The sequence below is a fragment of the Sinocyclocheilus rhinocerous genome, unplaced genomic scaffold, assembly GCF_001515625.1.
Source record: "Sinocyclocheilus rhinocerous isolate Xijiao unplaced genomic scaffold, SAMN03320098_v1.1 scaffold1555, whole genome shotgun sequence".
NCBI classification, from domain to species: Eukaryota; Metazoa; Chordata; class Actinopteri; order Cypriniformes; family Cyprinidae; genus Sinocyclocheilus; species Sinocyclocheilus rhinocerous.
Genome location: NW_015644043.1, coordinates 324206 through 346788, shown reverse-complemented (window position 1 = coordinate 346788; position 22583 = coordinate 324206). Strand labels below are relative to the sequence as shown.

At 37.3% G+C, this 22583-nt stretch overlaps 1 protein-coding gene across 1 annotated transcript; it reads left to right on the top strand.

Annotated features, from left to right (window-relative positions):
* The first annotated feature begins 1021 nt into the window (after nt 1–1021).
* LOC107757905 (SH3 domain and tetratricopeptide repeat-containing protein 1-like) lies at nt 1022–22040 on the top strand. The gene is made up of 18 exons (XM_016575511.1): nt 1022–1253; nt 2100–2165; nt 2988–3118; nt 3223–3328; nt 3948–4088; nt 4232–4430; nt 4533–4609; nt 6240–6435; nt 6551–6681; nt 12367–12399; nt 12654–13567; nt 14006–14765; nt 15953–16133; nt 16551–16701; nt 17771–17893; nt 17981–18131; nt 19289–19485; nt 20900–22040. Exons 1-18 carry the CDS (start codon nt 1109–1111, stop codon nt 21164–21166), a joined length of 3969 nt encoding a protein of 1322 aa, XP_016430997.1. The 5' UTR covers nt 1022–1108; the 3' UTR covers nt 21167–22040.
* Nucleotides 22041–22583: the final 543 nt, after the last annotated feature.

Genomic DNA, 22583 nt, shown 5'->3' with positions numbered 1-22583 from the left:
CTCTCTCTCTCTCTCTCTCTCTCTCGCGCGTGCGCACACACACACACACACACACACGATGTGCAAAACTCCGCATTTGAACAGTCAATAGCACATACTTAAACTATAACAAAACATACTTACAGTAGCTGATTCAGAAGCGCCAGATTGTCATAGCAAAGTCAGAATTATCTCCTCTCCTAGGTTCATGAAACGGTCGTCCATAAAATGCATTGCTGTTCTGTTGTAAGTGATCTTAAAGATTCCTAATTGCATCTACTTTCGGAAGGCCAAATATAGTGCTTTTGCTTTCGCCTAGAAACACACAGCCGTCTCCGTGACATGGCTGCTTCAACACTAACTGCGGTTACTGAAACCATGCCTTCTTTCTTTGCGTGCACATTTGGGCGGCATTATGCAAATATTTTCACATAGTGAGGTAGATATGTGGGGGTGTGTTAGAACGAGCCGTTTTAGGGGGGCGTGGCAGAGTCTTAACTTTGATAAAGAATATCTCTTTGGTTTTGAGGCTTTAGTCTTTGCAACTTCAGGGATCTTATCTATGCAGCTTGTAACACTCCAAAGAGAAAGGAAAACTTGAAATCGCATCATATGACCCCTTTAAAACTCCACTTTCCTTTAGGCAACCAGAGAGGAAGAGGAAATGCTGACACTCTTCCTCTTAAGTTTTCTGAGTTCACCCAAATACACAGAGACACACCTACTAAGTTTACACTTATAATACAGACCACCAGCGATTCTTTACTTCTTTACTCACTCCGTGTGATTATTAACTTTTGCTGAAACCTTGCGTGCCAAGCTTTTTTCCAAGGTTATTTATTTTTAAAAACAAAAATGCTTACTGGTGTCAAAATCACAAACACGCGCTCCCTCTGACAGGGGTGCAGAGCTGGACCTGTTGCCTGTTCGCAAGACCACGTTGTTCTAGGCGTTAATTGTCTTTTCGCCTTCACCATTAAAGCCAGGAGTCAATGCAGTCTTGTAATGATGTAACATACGCTCTTAAAATCAGTTCCGCCACCTGTGCGCTTTTATTTGGTGACAGTGCGATGAGCGCGTGATCGAGAGCGCGCAGCCATTCGCTTCTCCGCTCGGAACTCTTGACGGGATGTCAGCCGCTGCTCGTAGAAACTCGTCCAAAACCGGGAACGGCGTAAAGTCCGATCCGGACAGAATTCAGACGGTACGCAGAGAGCTGTCGACTGAGTACGCACGCAATGAATGGGATACTATTATGGAGTCTTCATCTAGAGGTAGGGACGCGGGTGAGCAGCACGACCACCAAAGAGAATTAAAAGAAAAAAAGTGTTTCTTAATACATTTGTAATGCATTCTTATGCTAATGAACGTATGAATTTGATCTTCCGTTCTGAATAATATGACCATACATATTGCACTGCCTGATACTGGATAGAATCTCTATTAACAGTTTATATATATGAAAATCATGTTATTTTCTTTTGACAGCTTTTCAATTAAGCGACCATAGGGGAGAATGCTAAATAATTGTAGTGCTGGTTTGAGCAGATGTTGCTCTCCAATGACTTCTAAGCACAGAAATCTAAAATTCTAGGTGTTCCTTGTTTTGTATCTTATGAATAGGCTCTTGTATTAATTGGTAATCATTTCACTGAACTTTTCTGTGTCCTTCACTTTCCATCCTGTTAGTCTTTTGTAAAATCCCTGAAATTTACAATGACATCATCCTCCAGGAAGTGGCATCACCATTTTGGTGGGAAATCAACAGCACGAACATCAATATATTTTAGCAATGGATTTAATGGATTCTGTGATGTTTTGTGGTATTAACTGGGTTGTCTCTAAAACATTCAAAACATCAGTTATGAAAGTTAAGTTGACACCCTCATAAGCTACCTCTATATCCCACACTACTCGATGGCTAACAGGTCTTCATTTCCATCCTGTTAGTTTGTTGTAAAGGTAATTAAGTTTGAATTAATATGTCTGGACTTGACTACAGTCTGATGTAAAATTCATTAAACTACAACACAATTATCTAGTAAAGTGTTAAGCATAACAGAAATTACCCACATCATTATTAGTGCCAAGATTAAGGAAGTGTGTACATTTATTTTCAGATTATAAGACCTCAAGAGGAAGCATCAAAGGTACTCCAGGAACTCCTGATGATAATATACCAACAGGTGAATCCAGCTCAATACTATACTGTGATGATACGAACTTCCTCTTAATTCACTGTGACTGATGTGAATAAATCCTGATGATTGTGTAAATGACCTCCATTGTCTTAACCACATAATAATCTCAAATAATGACGAAATACTATGTAGGAAAACTGTCCAGAGTTGGCAGTTCTTGGTCAGACTACTCTGAGACAAGTTTCTGGGACAACTTATTCACTGTCATGCCATTCCAAACCTGTATGACTTAATGGAACACAAACGAAGATATTCTATAGTGTGTTGGGAACCAAACCGTTTTGGTGAACCATTGTACAGTTAATGAAAGATTTCTCAAAATATCTACTTTTATGCTCCACAGTAGAAGGGTGAGTAAATGACAGAATTTCAGTTTTTTTTGATGAACTATTCCTTTCATTGAACTCTGACCTGCTTTGGTGACAACTCAAAAAGAGTATCTTTTAGAGATCATACATTGGACTTTACAAAGCCCATTGACTGTCATTTATTAACCCTCTCTGTTAAACACAACAGTGAAACATCACATGATTATGGTCAAGTGCAAAATCAAACTGTGGATTGAACCATGAATATTGCTCTTGTGATGGATGTTTTAGATTATAACCGAATTTAGTAGAATTTACAGCAGTATAAAGGTTTGGTTTATGATGTCACCTTACATTGACTGGCCTTTTCACATCACTGAATCACTTTCCTTACACATTTACTAGAGCTGACTGGAATATTTTCCATGTGGAGGCTGATCTGTTAGTGTTGGATGCAGTGGTAGATATAATGTTAACTTTATACTGTTTCCTGTGGCAGTGTTGGCTATGCAGCTGGCTATGGTGGAGGGGCCAGATCGACTTCCTGCCGATGAGGACACACAGGAAGTGCTTTGCAGGAAACTTTGTGTGCTGGAAGCTGACCTCTCAGGGGTCATGACCTTAATCTCTGTATGGTCGTCCCTATTCAGACTGCATAAAATATTCAAAACCTTTCTGAAATGTGTTTAAGAAAATATACACACATTTAACATACTGGTTTCCCTGTCTTGCAGGAACTGTCTGCTCATTTTGTATCCATCAACAGTGAGGAAAGGACTATATTTATCACCTTTAAAACCCTTGAAGAAATATGGAAGTTCAGCACATACCACAAAATGGGTCTGTTCTTATTTCAGTGCTGCAGATATACTGTTGTATGATACTGCATTTATTAATCATGTCAAGTACTGTAAGAGTTTTTGTAAATAGCTGAGTCGGGTATGCTACCAATTGTTTGGAGTAGTTTAGATTTTTAAAAATGTTTTTGAAGTCTCTTATGCTCACTAAGGCTGCATCACATGGTCCTTCTGAAATCATCATAAAATGCTGATTTGGTGCTCAAGGAACATTTCTTATTATCAATATTGAAAACATTTTCTGCTTGATATTTTTTGTGGAAACTGAGATACACTACCATTCAAAGGTTTAGGGTAAGATAGATTTGGGGGGGGGGGTATTACTTTTATTCAGCAAAGACACTGATGAAAAGTGACAGTAAAGACACTTGAATGTTAAAGAGGATTTCTATTCCATATAAATGCTGTTCTTTTGAACTTTGTATATATCAAAGAATCCAACATGGATAATAATAAGAACCGATATTAATAACTTGAGCACCAGTAACAACTGAGCATCAAATCAGCATATTAGAATGATTTCCGAAGGACCAATAATCTGTGGTGTATATTAACAGCTAAATATCTCATAAGACTTACACCAAATGTGTAATTTTCACAAGGCTTCTTGGGACAGTGTATGGAAAACCTTCTCATGAACCAGGAGTTCTGGTTAATCTCCTTTGATCAACATTCAGGAATTGAGATCTCAATTAAAGAAGAGACACTAAATCTGATGTATAAACGCTTCCTAATGCAAGAAGGTAATAAATAGTGTTTATGCACACTATATACTTTATATGAATGATAATAAAGCTATTTAATTTTTAGAAACAGGCTTGGACATGTGTGTGTGTGTGTGCATATTGCTGCTATCTGTAATAAAAGAATATTGTTTACTTTTTAGGGTCTTTCTTTGGATGCTGCACAGCAAATCAGATGTTTGATAGCTCTACGTCAGGTAGTGAGCTTTATCTGGAGAAGGGGGATATCGCTTTGTTTGAGCCTCCATTCCTAGGATCAGGGTGGACAGTGCTGTCACTTGCAGATGGGGATAGAGGAACCAAACCAAAACCAGCTCTGGAGCCAGTCATTCCCTTTCATGAGTATGTGTCACCTTCTGAATTTCACAAGAACTTATTGTCATAAAATCAACAGACCACACACAACTAAGAACAATGATTTTTTTTTTGCTTTTACTTGTCAAGGTGGTTTCTAAAGTCCTGCCCAGAAGGTATATTAGTGGGTGGTGGAAAGGACACCAGTGACCTTCCCTTCCAAATTGGTGAGAAAATGTTTAAATAAGTGTGTGTGTGTGTGTGACCCTGGACCACAAAACCAGTCTTAAGTCGCTGGGGTATATTTTTAGCAATTGCCAAAAATACATTGTGTAGGTCAAAATTATCGATTTTTCTTTTATGCCAAAAATCATTAGGATATTAAGTAAAGATCATGTTCCATGAAGATATTTTGTAAATTTCCTACCATAAATATATCAAAACTTCATTTTTGATCATTAATATGCATTGCTAAGGACTTCATTTGGACAACTTTAAAGGCGATTTTCTCAGTGTTTTGATTTTTTTGCATCCTCAGATTCCAGATTTTCGGCCATTGATTGTCCTACCCTAACAAACCATACATCAATGGAAAGCTTATTTATTCAGCTTTCAGATGATGTATAAATCTCAATTTTGAAAAATTGACACTTAAGACTGGTTTTGTGGTCCAGGGTCATATATATATATATATATATATATATTGTGTTCAAATGTTTGGGGTTGGTAAGATTTTGTAATGTTTTGGAAAGAAGTCTCTTATGCTCACCAAGGATGCATTTATTCGATTAGGAATAGAGTCATATTGTGAAAAATTATTATTACAATTTAAAATAGTTCAGCAGCCATAACTCCAGTCCTCAGTGTCACATGATCTTTCAGAAATCATTGTAATATGCTGATTTGGTGCTCAAGAAACATTTATTATATTATTATAAACATTTTCTTCTTATAGTTGAAAACGGTTTTGCTGCCTAATATTTTTCAGAATTCTTTGATGAATAATGATTTCAAAAGAACAGTATTTATTTAAAATAGAACGTTTTTGTAACAATGTCTTTAAAAAAAAAAAAAAAAAAGTCTTTATTGTCACTTCTGATCAATTTAATGCAATCCTTTAAAAAAAATCTTACTGCCCTCAAACTTTTGAACATTAGTGTGTATATACACTACACACACAGACACACACGAACAAACAAACAAACAAATAAATACTACAGAATACTGAAGATGACTAAAAACTGAAGATGAAATAAAATGGACAAAATTTGCACTGAACATGAGAATGCAACTGTGATTTTTATAACATCAACCTTATTTCTTATATATACTCATATGTTACATGTCACTTTCATTTTCAGAGTCCTCAAGAATTAAAGGGTTAGTTCACCCAAAAATGAAAATTCTGTCATTAATTGTCTATGCAGGGTCAGACAGCTCTCAGATTCCATCAAAAACATCTTAATTTGTGTTCCGAAGATGAACGAAGGTCTTACGGGTTTGAAACGACATGAGGGTGAGTAATTAATTACAGAATTTTCATTTTTGGGTGAACTAACCCTTTAAGAATTTCACAAAAGCCTGAATATAGTTCATTGTTACAATAAGGAAAATTCTTAGACTGGTCATTCCTGTTTTAAAAGTTGTAGAGCAAGCAAGCTTTAAAATTGAAATAAATTATTAGAACATGATTGAAGAGAGAAAATGGATGTAAGCTGCACACAAAATCTGGAGGCTTTTTCTCTGAGATTTATATATTTAGAAGATTATACATTAAATAACCGTTTACATATGTAGCAGTGGGGCATTGTCATCATCACAGTGTAACTCTACCACAATTGTAAATATCTCTCACAGCAGTAGGGGTCTGTGAGGCCACAGAGGAGTATGATGCCGATGGACCAGATGAACTGAGTTTCGTGGCTGGTGAACGCATCATCATCCTGGGCCTGCTGGTGGCCTGTTTTGAATGGTTTTTGGGAAAACTGGAGAGAACTGGGGATACTGGACTTGTCAAAACCAACCTGGTCAAAACAACCAGTTCATCTTGTGAGTAAGTGCTTGTGTGATTTTATGAATATTTCAAGGTGTATTTCTGTTGTGTGGTTTGTCTCAAACTGTTTTTACAGTTTTACTCACAATTACTTTATCCTGCGCTTACATCACAGATCATCTGACATTTTCTTGAATGACGAGGACAGACAAATTGTTACCTTGGATCAGGATAAAATTAAAGAAGAGGCTATTGCTTTATTGAAGAAAATATGCCAGTCCGATGTTGGCACAAACTACAAACTTGGTAAGGCTCACAGGGTTTTGAATCTTACCATATTAGCATTTATAAATTAAGTTTTATTTGCTTTTACAACAGTACCTGTGCTATGAAAAGCATTGATTTGTCTAAGAAAAAACGACTAACAATTTTATTTCCAAAAAAGAGGCGTTCCTAACAGACCACAGAGGTAGAATTACAGGCACAAAGCAACTATGTCAACACCAAACACGTCAACTAAAGTCTTGAATATATCCTGGTCGTAAGCTTTTCTTTTGTGTGGTGTAAACACAGGTAATACAATCTAAACCACCTTTACTGCTCAACCTTGGGAAACTGAACTGATTAGGAAGATTAGGAAACTAATTTGTCACTGCAAGAACTAGTGACCTCTACAAGAAATGGCAGAACAAGCAACCAGCACTATCAGGATTCAATGTAATTTGCACAAGAATAGTCTCGACATGGTGGATGTATTAAAAGGCTCAAAAATCAGTACAGCTGCTCATCCAGGGAAGAACTCGTGGCGCCCTGAGACCAGCAACCACATTGCTGGAAGTGCTGGGGTTCTCCCTAATACAAAGAGACAAGTGCAGTCATGCTGCCGTTGCTTTAATTTAAGATTCAACCAATCTGATCAAAATGATCCATTACCAACTATATAAGAAACAGGGAGTCTAAATGCTACTGCGTATGATTCAGTAATGTTGTGAAATTAGCTCTAAACTCACCTGTCCTGAGAAAGCGATTTGGACATATCCCAGACCAGTGGTTCCCAATCCTGGTCCTGGAGAACCCCCAACACTGCACATTTTTTTGGTGTCTCTCTTATCTGACACTCACATTTGAGGTCTTGGAGTCTTCACTAATGAGCTGATGAGTTGAATCAGGTGTGTTTAAATAGGGAGACATCTAAAATGTGCAGTGTTGGAGGTTCTCCAGGACCAGGATTGGGAACCACTGTCCCAGACAAAAGATGGTGCTGCTGTTACATGCTTGCCCACCTCTGTAAGACGCAGGCACGATCTGATGTTAAAATGCTAATTTTATGCTCATTCACATATTCATAGTTTTAACTTTGGGGTCTGTTAGAATGCATTTACATGATTAAAAGTTCAAACAACAGATTTTTCCTATACTGTACATTGCTGCAGCACTTCTTTTCACCCTCTGCCTGAAACGCTCTGTTTTAGCTCACTTTTCTTTAAACTCTACTTTGATTGGCCAGCTGGCCCAGTCTGTTGTTACTGATCAACTGCTTAAAGCATGTGTTGGAAATATAACAACCCTTACCATAACTGTGCCATCAAAGCATTTTGCAAGTGAATTTTAAACGCCATACGAGAACTAACTGTTAGTAGAACTGCAAGTTTGAGAAACTTTTAAAACAATTACTGTTAGTTTTAGGCATGGGCCGGTATGAAAATCTGACGGTATGATAACCTTAGATAAAAAAAATATCACGGTTTCACGATATTGCGATTACAGCTCTAAAATATGTTATTTCTAAATGTCTGGGTAAAAACCAACAACTTTTTTTCCCCCACTGAACACGATACATTTTATTTTTAAGAAACATAGAACATTTTGGAACAGTAAACATGTCAGGCTAAATAATTCAAATAAATAATTGAATTCTTCTTAATTGAATTAAGTGCAGTCACTTAAGTGAGCCTACACCTGCAGCTCAACAATAATCAGAACACAAATAAATTATTTTCTGTACAAAAAAAAAAAACCTTCTAAATGGAAAAAAATGCAGTCACTTAAGTGAGCCTAAACCTGCAGCTCAATAATCAAAAGCATAAATCAAAACATAATTTATGTTAAATAAATAAATAAATGAATAAATTCAGTCATTAAACCTGCAGCTCAATGAGGTTTTTGGAGACATGCTCACTTTTTACACATTCCTCTTTCAATCCAAGTTATGATGCAGGAATGTTAATGTACGACCTGGAAGTATTTATTTAGCGATCGGCGCTAAAACGTCATTTGTACGGAACATCCTTGTGTACGGAACATGGTTAGTCTACGTTACCCGAAAAACTATTTCGATGGGAGAAAAAGTTCCAGGGATTCACCTCCTTCGGCCGTCCCACACACAGGTGACTCTCACTGACTGCTCGCACCAACCGGAGGGGGAGGGATCATGTGACTCGTTACGTTCTTCGCTGTACACAACTAAGGGAGTCCTGCACTTTCCATCTTTGATGAGACGTAAAAAAAAAACTGTACATACCGCAGGAACGGTATAACGGAAAATTTTTGTGGTTTTGAAACCGTAACCTTACACACACAGTCTTTCTCCGTACAACACTCAAAACAGTGACAAAGACACCTGAGAGCCAGCAGTTTGTTTGAAAAATTTTTGTGGTTTTGAAACCGTAACCTTTTCAAACCGCGGTATACCTTGAAACCGGTTATCGTCCCATGCCTAGTTCGTTTCCATTTCATTTTTAACATAATTTTGTTTAGTGTTGCTAGTGGTAAAAATTGACATAATTTGCCATTAACTCAGGATACAGATCTGAGTCATACCTTCATCCCAGTCTTCATCACACACAGGGGCGGTCCAGGTGCTCACTGGGATTTGAAACTTGCTATCAGTCTTGTCACTGGCCACTGCCATTGAATAATTGCAAAAGAGTCAGGTTCATTATGCATGGAGTGTGTCTGCGATAGTCCAACATGATGAAGGTGAAGGGTTAAACAGAGCTTACCGCAGGTGTCACTAACAGAGCATCGGTCCACACAGGTGAAGATGTGATGGGACAGCTCATGTTTTCTCATCAAGTGGCGTGCATTGAATGGACATGTCCACAATTCACCGACCAATTCAGGATGATTCTACAAATGACATTAAGATCACTAGATAACTATCAGTGCTCAATACTTTTCTTAACATCACGATAAAACAGAAGTGGTTCTGTTCATTGTTTGTTGATTGGATGTAGGCAGATCTGAATGTGACCTTGCAGTCGAATGTAAGAAAGGGGCAGAGTTTAAGCGGACTAAATGTTTGGAAAAGTCCAGCATATGTCACCGGAGAGAAGTCTGTCGTTTTCACTGGAAGATCGAGTTTTGACATTTTGCTTAAACATTATGAGGTCAAATGATTTTTTAAATTAAACATTTGCATGGATGAATTCTATTACATGAATTTACCAAATAGACAGTGAATTGTTCTTGTTCTTGTTTGTTTATTTATATAGCACCATTTAAAACACAACCGAGGTTGAACCAAAGTGCTTTACATAAAAAGTACAAGAATGGAAACAAACATCGACATTGTCATGTCATGCCAAATTTATGCAAAGTTATTGATTTAATATAAGCAACTAGACTTGCATTTATAGAAGAAAACATCAGTACTTGCACTGAACCACAGGAATAGTGTTAAATATTTAATAAATGTTTAAGCTCAGGACTTCTGGTGTGAGGAAACCAATCCCATTATACTGAGTTTACTATTTATTATATTTATTAAAATCTAAATATAAAATAGCTGCTGAATCACTGAAATGCTTGCAAGGCAGCTGTCATACTATAGCGGTCAAATTACAGATTCTCCTATTCTTTTCATACACATAGACCATTTACATTTTGTATGCCTGGACTATTAGTGTGTGTGTGTGTGTTTAATTAAGTTACTTTAAACTTTACTTTTAAAAAACTTTAATAATTTTAGTAAACTTGTGGCCCTATTGGATGTTCACTAGTTAAGAACCACTGTGTTAAACAGATGTAAACAAAAAATAACAGGTCAGATTGCAAATAATAGTTGTTAGATTTTGAATGGAAGATTTTTCAAACTGTAACTTAATTTCATATAAGTATATGTTAAAAGTATTATCACACAGATTACACAAATACACCAAAACCTACGGCTAAAATGAGCCAATAATAGCTCATAACAACACTATGGGAATGAATAAATGAAAAAGTCGTAAGAGGGATTTCACTGGCTGTACTGTAATGATTTGTTGTGGAAGCTTCTGCACACACACCTTCCTGCATTTGATGAGATGGTAGGGGAACCGGTAGGCCAGGATCAGATGATGCGGGTCATAGGGGCACAACAGCACTTTGTCAAGGGTTGCAGAAATCTGTAAAAGCTCGTAATAATGAAGGCAAACTGTAAACTAAACCGACGTCTCTGTTAGTGCAGTTGGTGCGGATGTTATCTGCGGTTTTACCTTGAACTTCTTCCCATCGTGGAGCTGTAACAATGAGCTTCGAGTCGCTGCCTTTCTTCGACATCTTAATTCTCACACACTGTCCCAGCGGTTTTAAACGCTAAAACAGAAGGCCATTATCACTAAAACTGTCATCTGCAAGTCCCGGTGCTCATCAAAACAAAACTTTAGTAACGGTAGAGAGAAATAAAATTGTGCGGGTTTTCTTTACGGTGTTTGTGGTTCATATTTGCACATAAATTACAGCGCACAACAGTTTTGAACTTACAAAGATGGGTCGTGTAATCAATAACAGTTCTAGAAGCACCTGACGTGATTTACATTATTCAGCCACTTGAGGCGCTAAGCGCAACCAACATGACAGCAAACATGACCTGCTTTAAAGGGGTCATATGATGCGATTTCATTTTTTCCTTTCTCTTTAGAGTGTTACAAGCTCTTGGTGCATAAAGAAGATCTGTAAAGTTGCAAAGACTAAAGTCTCAAATCCAAAGAGATATTCTTTATAAAAGTTAAGAGTTAGCCACACCTACCTAAAACGGCTCGTTCGAACACGCCCCCACATATCTACCTCACTATGTGGGAAGATTTGCATAACGCCGCCCAAATGTTCACGCAAAGAAAGAAGGCGTAACTTTTATTCTCGCTTGTAGTATTGTTGCCGCTGCCGCCATGTCCTGAAGACGCTGTGTGCTTCGTTGTGAAAGCGAAACTACTTTGTTTGGTCTTCCAAAAGAGGACGATATCCGCTTCGTCATGCCTAGAGCTGATCTGTGCTGGTCGCTGAGGGAATACATCAACTTAGTGCTGTGGATCGCCAGCACATTTTATGGAGGACTGTTTACTGATCCTGGGAGAGTTACGTTAGACTAAAATGCCGGCAGTTCTGACTCACGTAAGTACGTTTTCTTTTATCATTTGCCACTGATGATTCAAACGCGAGTTTTGGGCAGTGTGGATTAACGTTAGCACTTGTTGTTTGTCATTTCTCTGATCACAAATGCAGACAGGGTTTTATGTTTACGCGGCGCAATGCAACGCAACGCGTAAAAAGACAGTATAAGTCATTATAATCAGTAATTATGTCCCCACTGGATGCAACAAATGCCTCGTTTGTAATGGGTTTTAATGTTTATGTCTCGTCGCTCCGGCCGGACACGGCATCAACAGTATGGTGAGGGGCGTAACATTTCCGTCTCACGCTTGAGGTATTCGGCCAATCACAACGCACTGAATAGCTGGCCAATCACAGCACACCTCGCTTTTTCAGACCGATGAGCTTTGTAAAAATCGACGCGTTTCAGAAGGCGGGGCATAGAGGAGAAACAATAATGTACAGTATGTGGAAAATAATGTGTTTTTTTAACTTTAAACCGCATAAACACATTTCATTACACCAAATACACAAAATAATGTTCTTTTTAGCAGCATCATATGACCCCTTTAAATAACTGTGTTTACATTTCTTTCTTAATTTGTTTGCTTTTACAATCGTTTGTTTTACATACCACAGATCTGGCGAAAGAAATTCCAGGATCAGTTCAAAGTAAGTAAATCTATTTATCTGTCTGTCTGTCCTTGTTTATTTATTCATTCATTCATTCATTCAGAGCAAATTGAATAAAAATAACTGTTTTAATTTTGGTTTTTAGAATTATGTAATAGAATTGTATATGTGTAAAGAGTAATTTTTGTACATTTAAATGACTAATGTCTAGATGCTTAGCTAATTAAAATAATCTGTTTATTTCTATTTTATTTAAACACAGATTTATTTATTATTTTATTCTTTGTCTCCAGACAAGACTCATCAGACAGAATTAAACAATCTAAAACAGAAAGTCAAACACCTTTTGAGTGAGGGAGATGAGTCTCAAAGAAACTATGTTTCATCAGTCAGCATCAAGCAACAGATGAAGAAAGAAGCTGATGATATGGAGTTGTCCCGGGAAACCCCACGTTTTTCTGTCTGCTCCGAGCAGGATAGCACCAGTCCAGATGGACATCATGCTCTCCTTTCGTTCTTGAGCAGTCGTGACCACCAGCCAGAGTTCCTGCTCTTGTACAGCACTTACCCAGAATTCCTCATCTCACTTTTTGAGGGCCACTCCGATGAGGAGGAGATAGTGGTGTATTTAGGCGTAGCCCGAGAACTGGCACGAAAGAAGCATGTCTCGTGGGCGCAGAGCCGAATCTGTTTTCTTCTTGGACAGCTTTGTGCAGGGAGGTCGAAGTTCTCTCAAGCTCGGGTTTATTACGAGGAAGCCTTGAATGTACCCAGGGATTGTTTCACAGACATGTTTCTGCTCTCTGCCATTTACTCCAACCTAGCACTCATCTACCTAACGCAGAAGAACCATGAAAAATGTTTCACTTTTTCAGAGCGCTTGTCTGCTTTGTTGATGGCTGTCCCTGATTGTTTGTTTGGCTGTGAGGACCCTGAAGTATTAAAATATGTACTTAAAAAGGCCATCTTGGCCAAGAATCAGCTCGCCGAGGCCCGAGCCTGCTTCCTCCTGGCCAAGCTCCATCTGAAGCTTAAAGATGGCATGAGTGCAATCCCCTTCATTGAAAGGCTTGTGATCCTTGCCGATGAGGTTCCTGAGGCATGTGAGGAGATAATGAGCCATGTTTTCCTGGTGTTAGCAAGACTCTACAGTGACCAGAGATGGTCACGCTTGGCTGAAAGCTGTGCAAAGAGAGCGTCACTTCAGGTCAGTGCTACACCTTGATAGTGGTTTCAGAAAGCTTATATTAGATAAATTATATAAAAAAATTAAATTGAAGAAATTAAATATCTTTAATAATTTACAATTAAATTAAAAAATGAATTAAAATGAATTCATAAAAGATAAATTAATTAAAAAATGAAATAAATTCATCAAATAAAAAAAAAAAAGATTTGTCCATTTATCCACAGGTAGCAGCACTGTGTCACAGCAAAAGTTAAATTAAAAAAAATGGAATTACATTTAAATAAAAAAATAACATGATAAAGTTATTACATTTTGTTTAATTAAACAGAATAAATTAAAAAGTTAATAATATTATTAATTTATTTAATGAATTACATTTTAATTAAATTGAAAATGATTTTTTAATTAATCAGATTATATAAGTTGATTTATGCATTCATCCATTCTCTTTCACAGGTAGGAGCCACCATGTCACATTGTCTTTGTAGTGTCTCGCTATTGTTGGAAAATGCATCAGAACTGTATGGAGTGGCCATCCCAACACAAATCGCTCCATACCTGACCCGTGCCGCTGCTTTAGTGCCCTCCAGCAAGGAGCCAGTGCTGGGTCATGTCCACGCTCTGTGTTTGTCCTGGCTCTTCCATAGACACGGTATGCCTGACAGAGCTGTTCGCTTCATGTCCACTGTCCTCGACCACAGCGGTATGTCCAGTATTGGCCACTCAGACACTACTGCTGCTCTCCTATGGTTGGCGTGGCTGTACATCTGCAACCAGCAACCTGGCACAGCTCTGGAAGTGCTAGACGCTGTGCTGTCATCGCTCCCTGAGCACTGTACTACTCAGCTGGAAGGAGTGGTTTACAACATGCGGGCCATTTCATACAGACATTCAGCAGATATCCGACAGGCCGCTGAGAGTTACCAGGCTGCAATTGAGATATGCGAGGAGTTTGAGGATAGACATAATTGGGCCATAGCACTGGCCAACTTTGGATTCATGTGTTTGCATATCAAGGCTAAAAGATTGGCAGAGGAATACCTCACTCAGTCAGTGGAGCTGTTCTCTGAGCTTGAGGATGAAGGGCATGAACTCAGTTTTATTTTAGTGCTTCTTGAGTTGGGGAAACACTTTGTTTCCCAGGGAAACCATGAGCATGGGAAGACCTACTACGAATGGGCCCTGCTGATTGCCATGTTTATCAATCACATGGATAGTAAGTGTCTATCATAATTGTATTAGTGGAAGTATCAGTAAGGATTATCTCTATAGTATCTAGAACAGCTTGATGTAAGAAATTCTGTAGTGAGGCATTAGAGTTTGGTTTCTGATTGTAAGTCAACATAAGACTTAATTTACTTTTTAAGAGGATAATTCAAGCAAAAAATTTAAATTCTGCGATCAATTACTCACCCTCATTTCATTCCAAACTATTCAGTGAAGACATTTTAATGAAACCTGACAGATTTCTGTCTGTCCATTAAAGGTCCATTCCAACTAAACTTTGTCACTTCAAAAAACAATCCACAGATCCATGTTTATATTTGAATAGAAGCCTGTCTCTTCAGAAAACTTGGATTTAATCTCTAAATTCAGATGGATTACTTTTACAATGACTTAACTTTTTGAAGCATCAAAGTTTTGGTGTTATGGATTTACAATGGAGAGATAAATCATTCAGCTTTCATTAAAAGTATCTTCATTTGTGTTTCAAAGATGAATGAAAGTCTTATAAGTTTGGAATGACATGAGTGTGAATAAACTCATTTTTAGGTGAACTTGTTCCTTGTGTTGTACATGTCTGTGCACGTTATTCTGAATTCCCCTCCAACCACCTGGCTACATTTTAGTATGTCCACTACTATGCCCACATCCAGTCAGTTCCCCATGGGTAAAATCAATTCCCATCAATTTTAGTATTGTATATACTAGAATTTTGGGATGGTCTTTTATCAGGTTTGCTGGTCACCAGACTTACCTCTCAAAAATGTATTCTTCTTTGTATGACAACAGGCCAGGTGCAAGCCACACGGCACCTGTGTCAGCTATACGAAGAGGTGTGTCCGGATGAAGCCCAGTGTATCATCTACAATGAGCACCAGCTGAACCTTCTTCAGCGGATAGGAGACAAGAGCTTAGAGGGAGGAATAAACTCATTTTTAGGTGAACTTGTTCCTTGTGTTGTACATGTCTGTGCACGTTATTCTGAATTCCCCTCCAACCACCTGGCTACATTTTAGTATGTCCACTACTATGCCCACATCCAGTCAGTTCCCCATGGGTAAAATCAATTCCCATCAATTTTAGTATTGTATATACTAGAATTTTGGGATGGTCTTTTATCAGGTTTGCTGGTCACCAGACTTACCTCTCAAAAATGTATTCTTCTTTGTATGACAACAGGCCAGGTGCAAGCCACACGGCACCTGTGTCAGCTTTACGAAGAGGTGTGTCCGGATGAAGCCCAGTGTATCATCTACAACGAGCACCAGCTGAACCTTCTTCAGCGGATAGGAGACAAGAGCTTAGAGGGAGAGATACTGGAGAAGATCAGCCAGCTGTACCTGAACCTGGCTACCACGAAGTGAGACATACTTATTTTTAGGTTTATGAGTCATGTTCTGAACATACAATGCAATACAAGAGATAGTTCATCCAGAAATGAAATTTTTGTAGTCATCAACTCACCCTACATCAATCCATTGTTGAGTGTCATTTCATTGGTTTTCATTCTTCTGTGAAACATAAATGAAAATTTTTGAGAAATGCCTCAAAAGGTTTGGAATGACATGACGATGAGTAAATGATGACATTTTCATTTTTGGATGAGTTATCTCTTTAATGTCGATATATTAAGTTCTCACTGCATTTATTTATCCAGGAAAGACATAGTGGTTTAGCCTGAAGTTGTTGCAATAATAAGGAGTTGCCCGTTGTAAGGCATCACGTTATTATAAAGACTGCAGACAGCCTTACTAAAGGTGATCATGTCATCTCTCAGAGCCAGCAGAGCTGCTTTAGATTACACCAAACAGAGCCTGGGCATCTTCATCGACTTGGGCAGAAAACGCAAGGAGGCTCATGCCTGGCTAAAGGCAGGGAAGATTTACCACATCCTCCAACAGACGGAGCTAGTGGACCTCTATGTGCAGGTGAAAACCATCTTCATTCAGCGGTCCTTCCCTGCATTTTTTGGAGTTACTGTTACTGGAACCATAGGCAGGGGATCACTATTGAGCATAAATTCAAGATCTAAATCTAATGTAAATATGACTATGTGAGCTTTGTATACACCTAAGTTGTCTAAATGCATTAACTGACAGTCAAATTTATGAATGTAATTGAGTTAAGAGAATGATGACATAATATAATGATGAGAACACACACCAACCCTTCAGTACCTTCATCCAGGATGCACCTCGGGGTGTGCAGAGGGCTTTTTGTAATATTTCTATTTAGCTTTCATTTATTTTTATGTTTAGGAATTGTAGTCCTTAAACTCATAAGGCAATCATTTTTAATAATTTAAGTGTTTCATCTAATGTTTATATTTAATTTTATTTCGGCTTTATTTCAATTAATGAAAACCATTTTTAATAGTTTCAATGCTGGTTTAGAACTGTAGTCTAAACAAAGTATGGCAACGCAAAGAAACTAAAATATTTAGATTTGTTGTCATTTTTAACCTCTACTTAATTCCCATACTATTTGTTATTTCATAATTTGGATGATTTCAATGTGGAAAATAGTAATAATAAGGAATCTGTGTGTGTGTGTACCTACTTAACCATATTTTGGGGACAAATTTGTACCCGAAAGTGAGCAAAACCTGAGAAAATCGCCAAAAACCTTTATTTGGGGACATCCTCATTTGTAAAACTGGTATAAAAATAAAGTAAACAAAGTTTTTTTGAAATTGTAAAAATGCAGAAAGTTTTCTGTGAGGGGTAGGGTTGGTTTCGGTTAAAAAGTGTATAACTATCTGTATATAAAAACAATAGAAGTCTATGTAATGTCCCAATTTAGATAGCTAAGTAAACGTGTGTGAGTGTGTGTGTGTGTGTGTGTGTGTGTGTGTTTGTGGGTAAGTACTAGGGACTTGAAGGGAAAAAAAATTTGACAGCATGCCATCCCAGAATTGCATTTCAAATATGATGTTGCTGGACATTTGCTTTACCTTTTCTTTAGAGGTGAATTATAGGCCCGTTCTTTATCCAACAGGTAGCCCAGGACATGGCTTTGAGCACAGGAGACACACTCTTCACTCTGGAGATGTTGGAGGCAGCTGGAGATGTGTTCTTCAACAGTTCACAGGACAGGGAGAAAGCCATCTGCTTTTACAGGGTAGGTCGTGCACACATTAATCACGATCATAATGCTTCAGTTTGTTTGTCAGTGTGCTAAGAATGTTTGTATCTGTGTGTTCATAAGGACCGAGCCCTTCCCATTGTAGTAAAGACGAGCAGTGTGCGCTCTCAGCTTAGGCTGTGTAATAAGCTTTCAGAGCTTCTGCTGCAGCTGGGACAGTGTTCAGAGGCCATTGAGTATGCTCAAACTGCATTAGACATTAGCATGAGTCTGGGTAGGTTAACGTGCACAAACTCAAGCACACTCTGTTACTCTACTGTTCAAAAATCTGGGGTCAGTAAGATTTTGTATTTTATTTTATATATTAAGGATGTATTAAAATGATCAAAAATGACATTTAATGTGTTCTTTTTCAAATAAATGCTGTTTTGAACTTGATATTTATCAAAGATGATTTCTGAAGGATCATGTGACACTGAAGACTCACGTAATGGCTGCTGAAAAATTCAGCTTTGTCATCAGAGGAATACATTACATTGTAAAATATATTCAGTTGGAAAACAGTTATTTCAAACTAGTTATTTCACAGTATTACTGTTTTTACTATAGTTTTGATCAAATAAATGCAGCCTTGGTGAGCATAAGGTACTTTTTTCAAAAACATTGAACAATTTCACCATCAGCAAACTTTTGAATGATAGTGTTTGTTTGTTTTTAAGGCATCACTAATTTGTACAGTATAATATGTGACCCTGGAGCACAAAACCAGTCTTAAGTCGCTGGGGTATATTTGTAGCAATAGCCAAAAATACATTGTATGGGTCAAAATTATAGATTTTTCTTTTATGCCAAAAATCATTAGGATATTCAGTAAAGATCATGTTCCATGAAGATATTTAGTAAATTTCCTACCATAAATATATTAAAACTTAATTTTTGATTAGTAATATGCATTGCTAAGAACTTCATTTGGACAACTTTAAAGGCGATTTTCTCAATATTTAGATTTTTTTGCACCCTCAGATTCCAGATTTTCAAATAGTTGTATCTCGGCCAAATATTGTCCTATCCTAACAAACCATACATCAATGGAAAGCTTATTTATTCAGCTTTCAGATGATGTACAAATCTCAATTTTGAAAAATTGACACTTATGACTGGTTTTGTGGTCCAGGGTCACATATGTACATTCATAACGGTCTTAAACCCTTTTATGTAGAACTGTGACTTTTTTTTTTTTTTTTCTAAATCCAAATTATTAATTGTATTATACTGATTTATAAGCCTTCACAGATTGTGGCTTCCTAACAAACATTTGGTCTGTTTTGAGAATAAAGCACACATGGTAAACTCATGTTCATGACATTACACAGTTAAAAACCTTTAAAGACAGATAACAGTCTTTCCCTTTATCTGTGTATTTTCTTACAGCTGACCATTTAAATGAGCGGGTGGCATTCCATAGACTCGCTACATTGTACCATTGTCTGGGTCAGTTTGAAATGGCAGAGCACCACTTTCTGAAAGCCTTGTCCCTGTGCCCCTCACCCCTGCAGTACGACGAGGAAGCCCTGTACTATGTCCGGGTTTACAAAACACTTGGAGACATCATCTTCTATGATGTAAAGGTAAGCCAGTGGATGTGTTGCAGTTCTTAATTAACCAGAAGATGGCAGTCTACATACTCAGTAAATGATCATTTAATCACACCTCATTCACATCACTCAAAGTACAGAACAGAAGCTTACTCATGTTCAGAATGAAAATATATTTATATTTAATTATATAAAGCACATGCTCTATCTAGGCATGTGATCAGCTAATGACAAAAAAGAACAATATGTTCAATATGAATATAATAATTATTATTATTATTGTTATTATTAAAATAATTTAAATTACATTTCTATTCAATAATAAATATTCATATATATATATATATATATATATATATATATATATGTATTCATTATTCAAGGATGTCTTAACTTCTTTGCTTTCAAATGTTAAATTATAGAGCTTTTATTTTGGTGGAAAACTTGGAAAAGTTTATCTTTTGTTGACAACAGGTAAATGATTCTCATTACAAAGTTGGGAAGATGGTTGTCATATTTTGCATTTTAAATGCAAGTAACAAGCGAAGCGACCTAAATTCACAGCATATATGGAGTTCATGTGGAGCAGCATTCAGCTGCTCTGAGACTCTGAAAACACTGGATCATGAGCTGCTCACATATAAATGAACAGTGCAGCGCTTCACTTATGCAGCAGCCAGTTATCGGCCAACTGCATGTCAAGTATCACCGTTTTATATATACTCGCCATTGCTTGTGTTTTACTAACATTTGGCGTTTGGTGAGTTTTAATTTTGAACTCTGGCTAAGATGCTTAGGGTGTTTCCATACACAGCTGCTAGATGCAGTGCAGAAGCTATGGTATCTATTAGGGGTATTGTATTGACGATAATCGTGTGATTTTAAAAAATGAAATATTGTTATCGTTTTAATTAGGGGTGTCGTAATATACCGGTATTGTCGATAACCATGATATTTCAAAATGAAAAGCACACAGCGCTAAACTCATTAGTGACTAATACTTTAATCTCTTAATAGAACAATAGGACTAATGTTTTAATCTCTTAATAACTATAGCGACTAATATTTTAATCTCTTAATAGATCAATAGCTACTAATATTTTAATGTCTTAATAGATTCATATTTTAATTTCTCAATAGAACAATATGACTAAAATTGTAATCTTTTAATAACAATAGCGACTAATATTTTAATGTCTTAATAGAAGAACAGGACTAATATTTTTATCTCTTAAAAGCAATAACGACTAATATTTTAATCTCTTAATATAACAATATGACTAATATTTTAATCTCTTAATAAAAATAAATACGACTAACTTTAATCTCTCAATAGAACAATATGACTAATATTTGAATCTCCTAATAACAATAGCAACTAATATTTTAATCTCTTAATCGAACAATAGGACTAATATTGTAAATCTTCTCTTCCTCTGTATCCCAGGACCCATTTGATGCTGCTGGCTATTATCACCTGGCCTTGGCTGCTGCTATGGATCTGGGCAACAAGAGGTCTCAGCTAGAGCTGTGTACTCGGTTGGCCACCATCTATCACAACTTTCTCATGGACCGTGAACTCTCGCTGTTCTTCTACCAGCGAGCGAGAGTTTTCGCTAATGATCTCCATATTCGTCGTATCAACCTGGCACCAGACTACAGCTTCAGGACCACAGCCCAGTACAAAAGCACATTAACTGGGGCAACAAGATAGAACTGGACTTTAATGGATATGAAACTTCCACTGCCTTGTTTTGATTTGACTTGTGTGGGAATTTCCCATGCTTGCTTTTTATTTGCTGGATGTTATGTGTATTATTGAGTTATGGAATGTCTGACTCATGAGACATGTTGATTGGTCCAACAAGTGTTTACTGGAGTGTAAGCAATACAATGTTAAGGCACTGTCCACTTGTTGTAAATAACCAGTAGACAGATAACATTTTCCCTCTTTAATTCTGTTTTTTAGAAAATAATTTTCTAAAATTGATTTTTTTTTTTTTTAATCTGTAGAATTTGTCTAGTTTTCCATTCGGTAAAATCCTGTTACCTTTGGTTGACATGCAAGTGATGTCAGTGAGCACATTTTTACCTCAACAAAGGCTGTTCTGTTTGTATTTAAGTGCAGAGAATGACAGGAGTTGTAGTTTTAAATAAACTTGTTCATGCCTGGTGAAATTCATGACTTGGTCCAAACCCTCCCAGTTCAGTGAAAACAAATCCACCACAAATGTATGTGCTAAAAAGAGACTTATGTCCCCCTGGTCACCAATAAAAAGTGGATTTAATAATTAATTGTTTACAATATAACTTATTAAGGTACTTTAAAACAATACAAACCTTGAGTACTAGTGAGCCCTTGTCAAGATCCTACAATCACAGTTCTGCTCTTTTGTTTTTCATCCTAAAAATAGATCTGTTGGTATCCAAGCAGTTTATTATAACTCAGTTCAGATCAAATAGGGGATAATCAGCAGATCAAGTGCACGGGAGTAAGCTGAAATTATGAAGTTTGAATTTGAAATGATGATGTTTGAATACTGAATGTAACTGAATGTAATGTTTTCGGACACTTAACTGCATGTTAATTACAAACGTCATAACCCCTCGATTTCCGGTTTTGTTTTGTAGAAAACATGGAAACAACAAAGACGCTTTAATATGTTGTGTGTTTTATTAGACCAGTGACGACCGTACAGAGTAGCATAACAACAGAACTTTCAAATGTATCTAGTATGATAAAACAGCGCTGCTTTTTTCCCCACACGCACACGACCGGAAGGAGCGGAAGCGGTCGACTGTGGCATAATAAAAGCTCCGCTGCTTTCAAGCCGTGTGTCACGCTCGTTCAGCAGCCTCGTTTCGCTTCGATGGCTTTCAGTCTCACCCTGCTTCATTCTACTACGTTAACAAATCATTAGCTCATCCATGAACATGATTTCTGCCGGAGTCCCGTCGGATTGCATCAGCTGTGTGGGGATGAAGACAACAACTCCCATGATTCCACACTCAGTCACGGTGTCATCAAACTACGCCTTTGTCTATTTGTTTATTTTGAATACACGCCCTCCAGCGGCGAAAATTACACATTGTGCCTTTAAAATGTATTATCATTTAAATTTATATTAAAC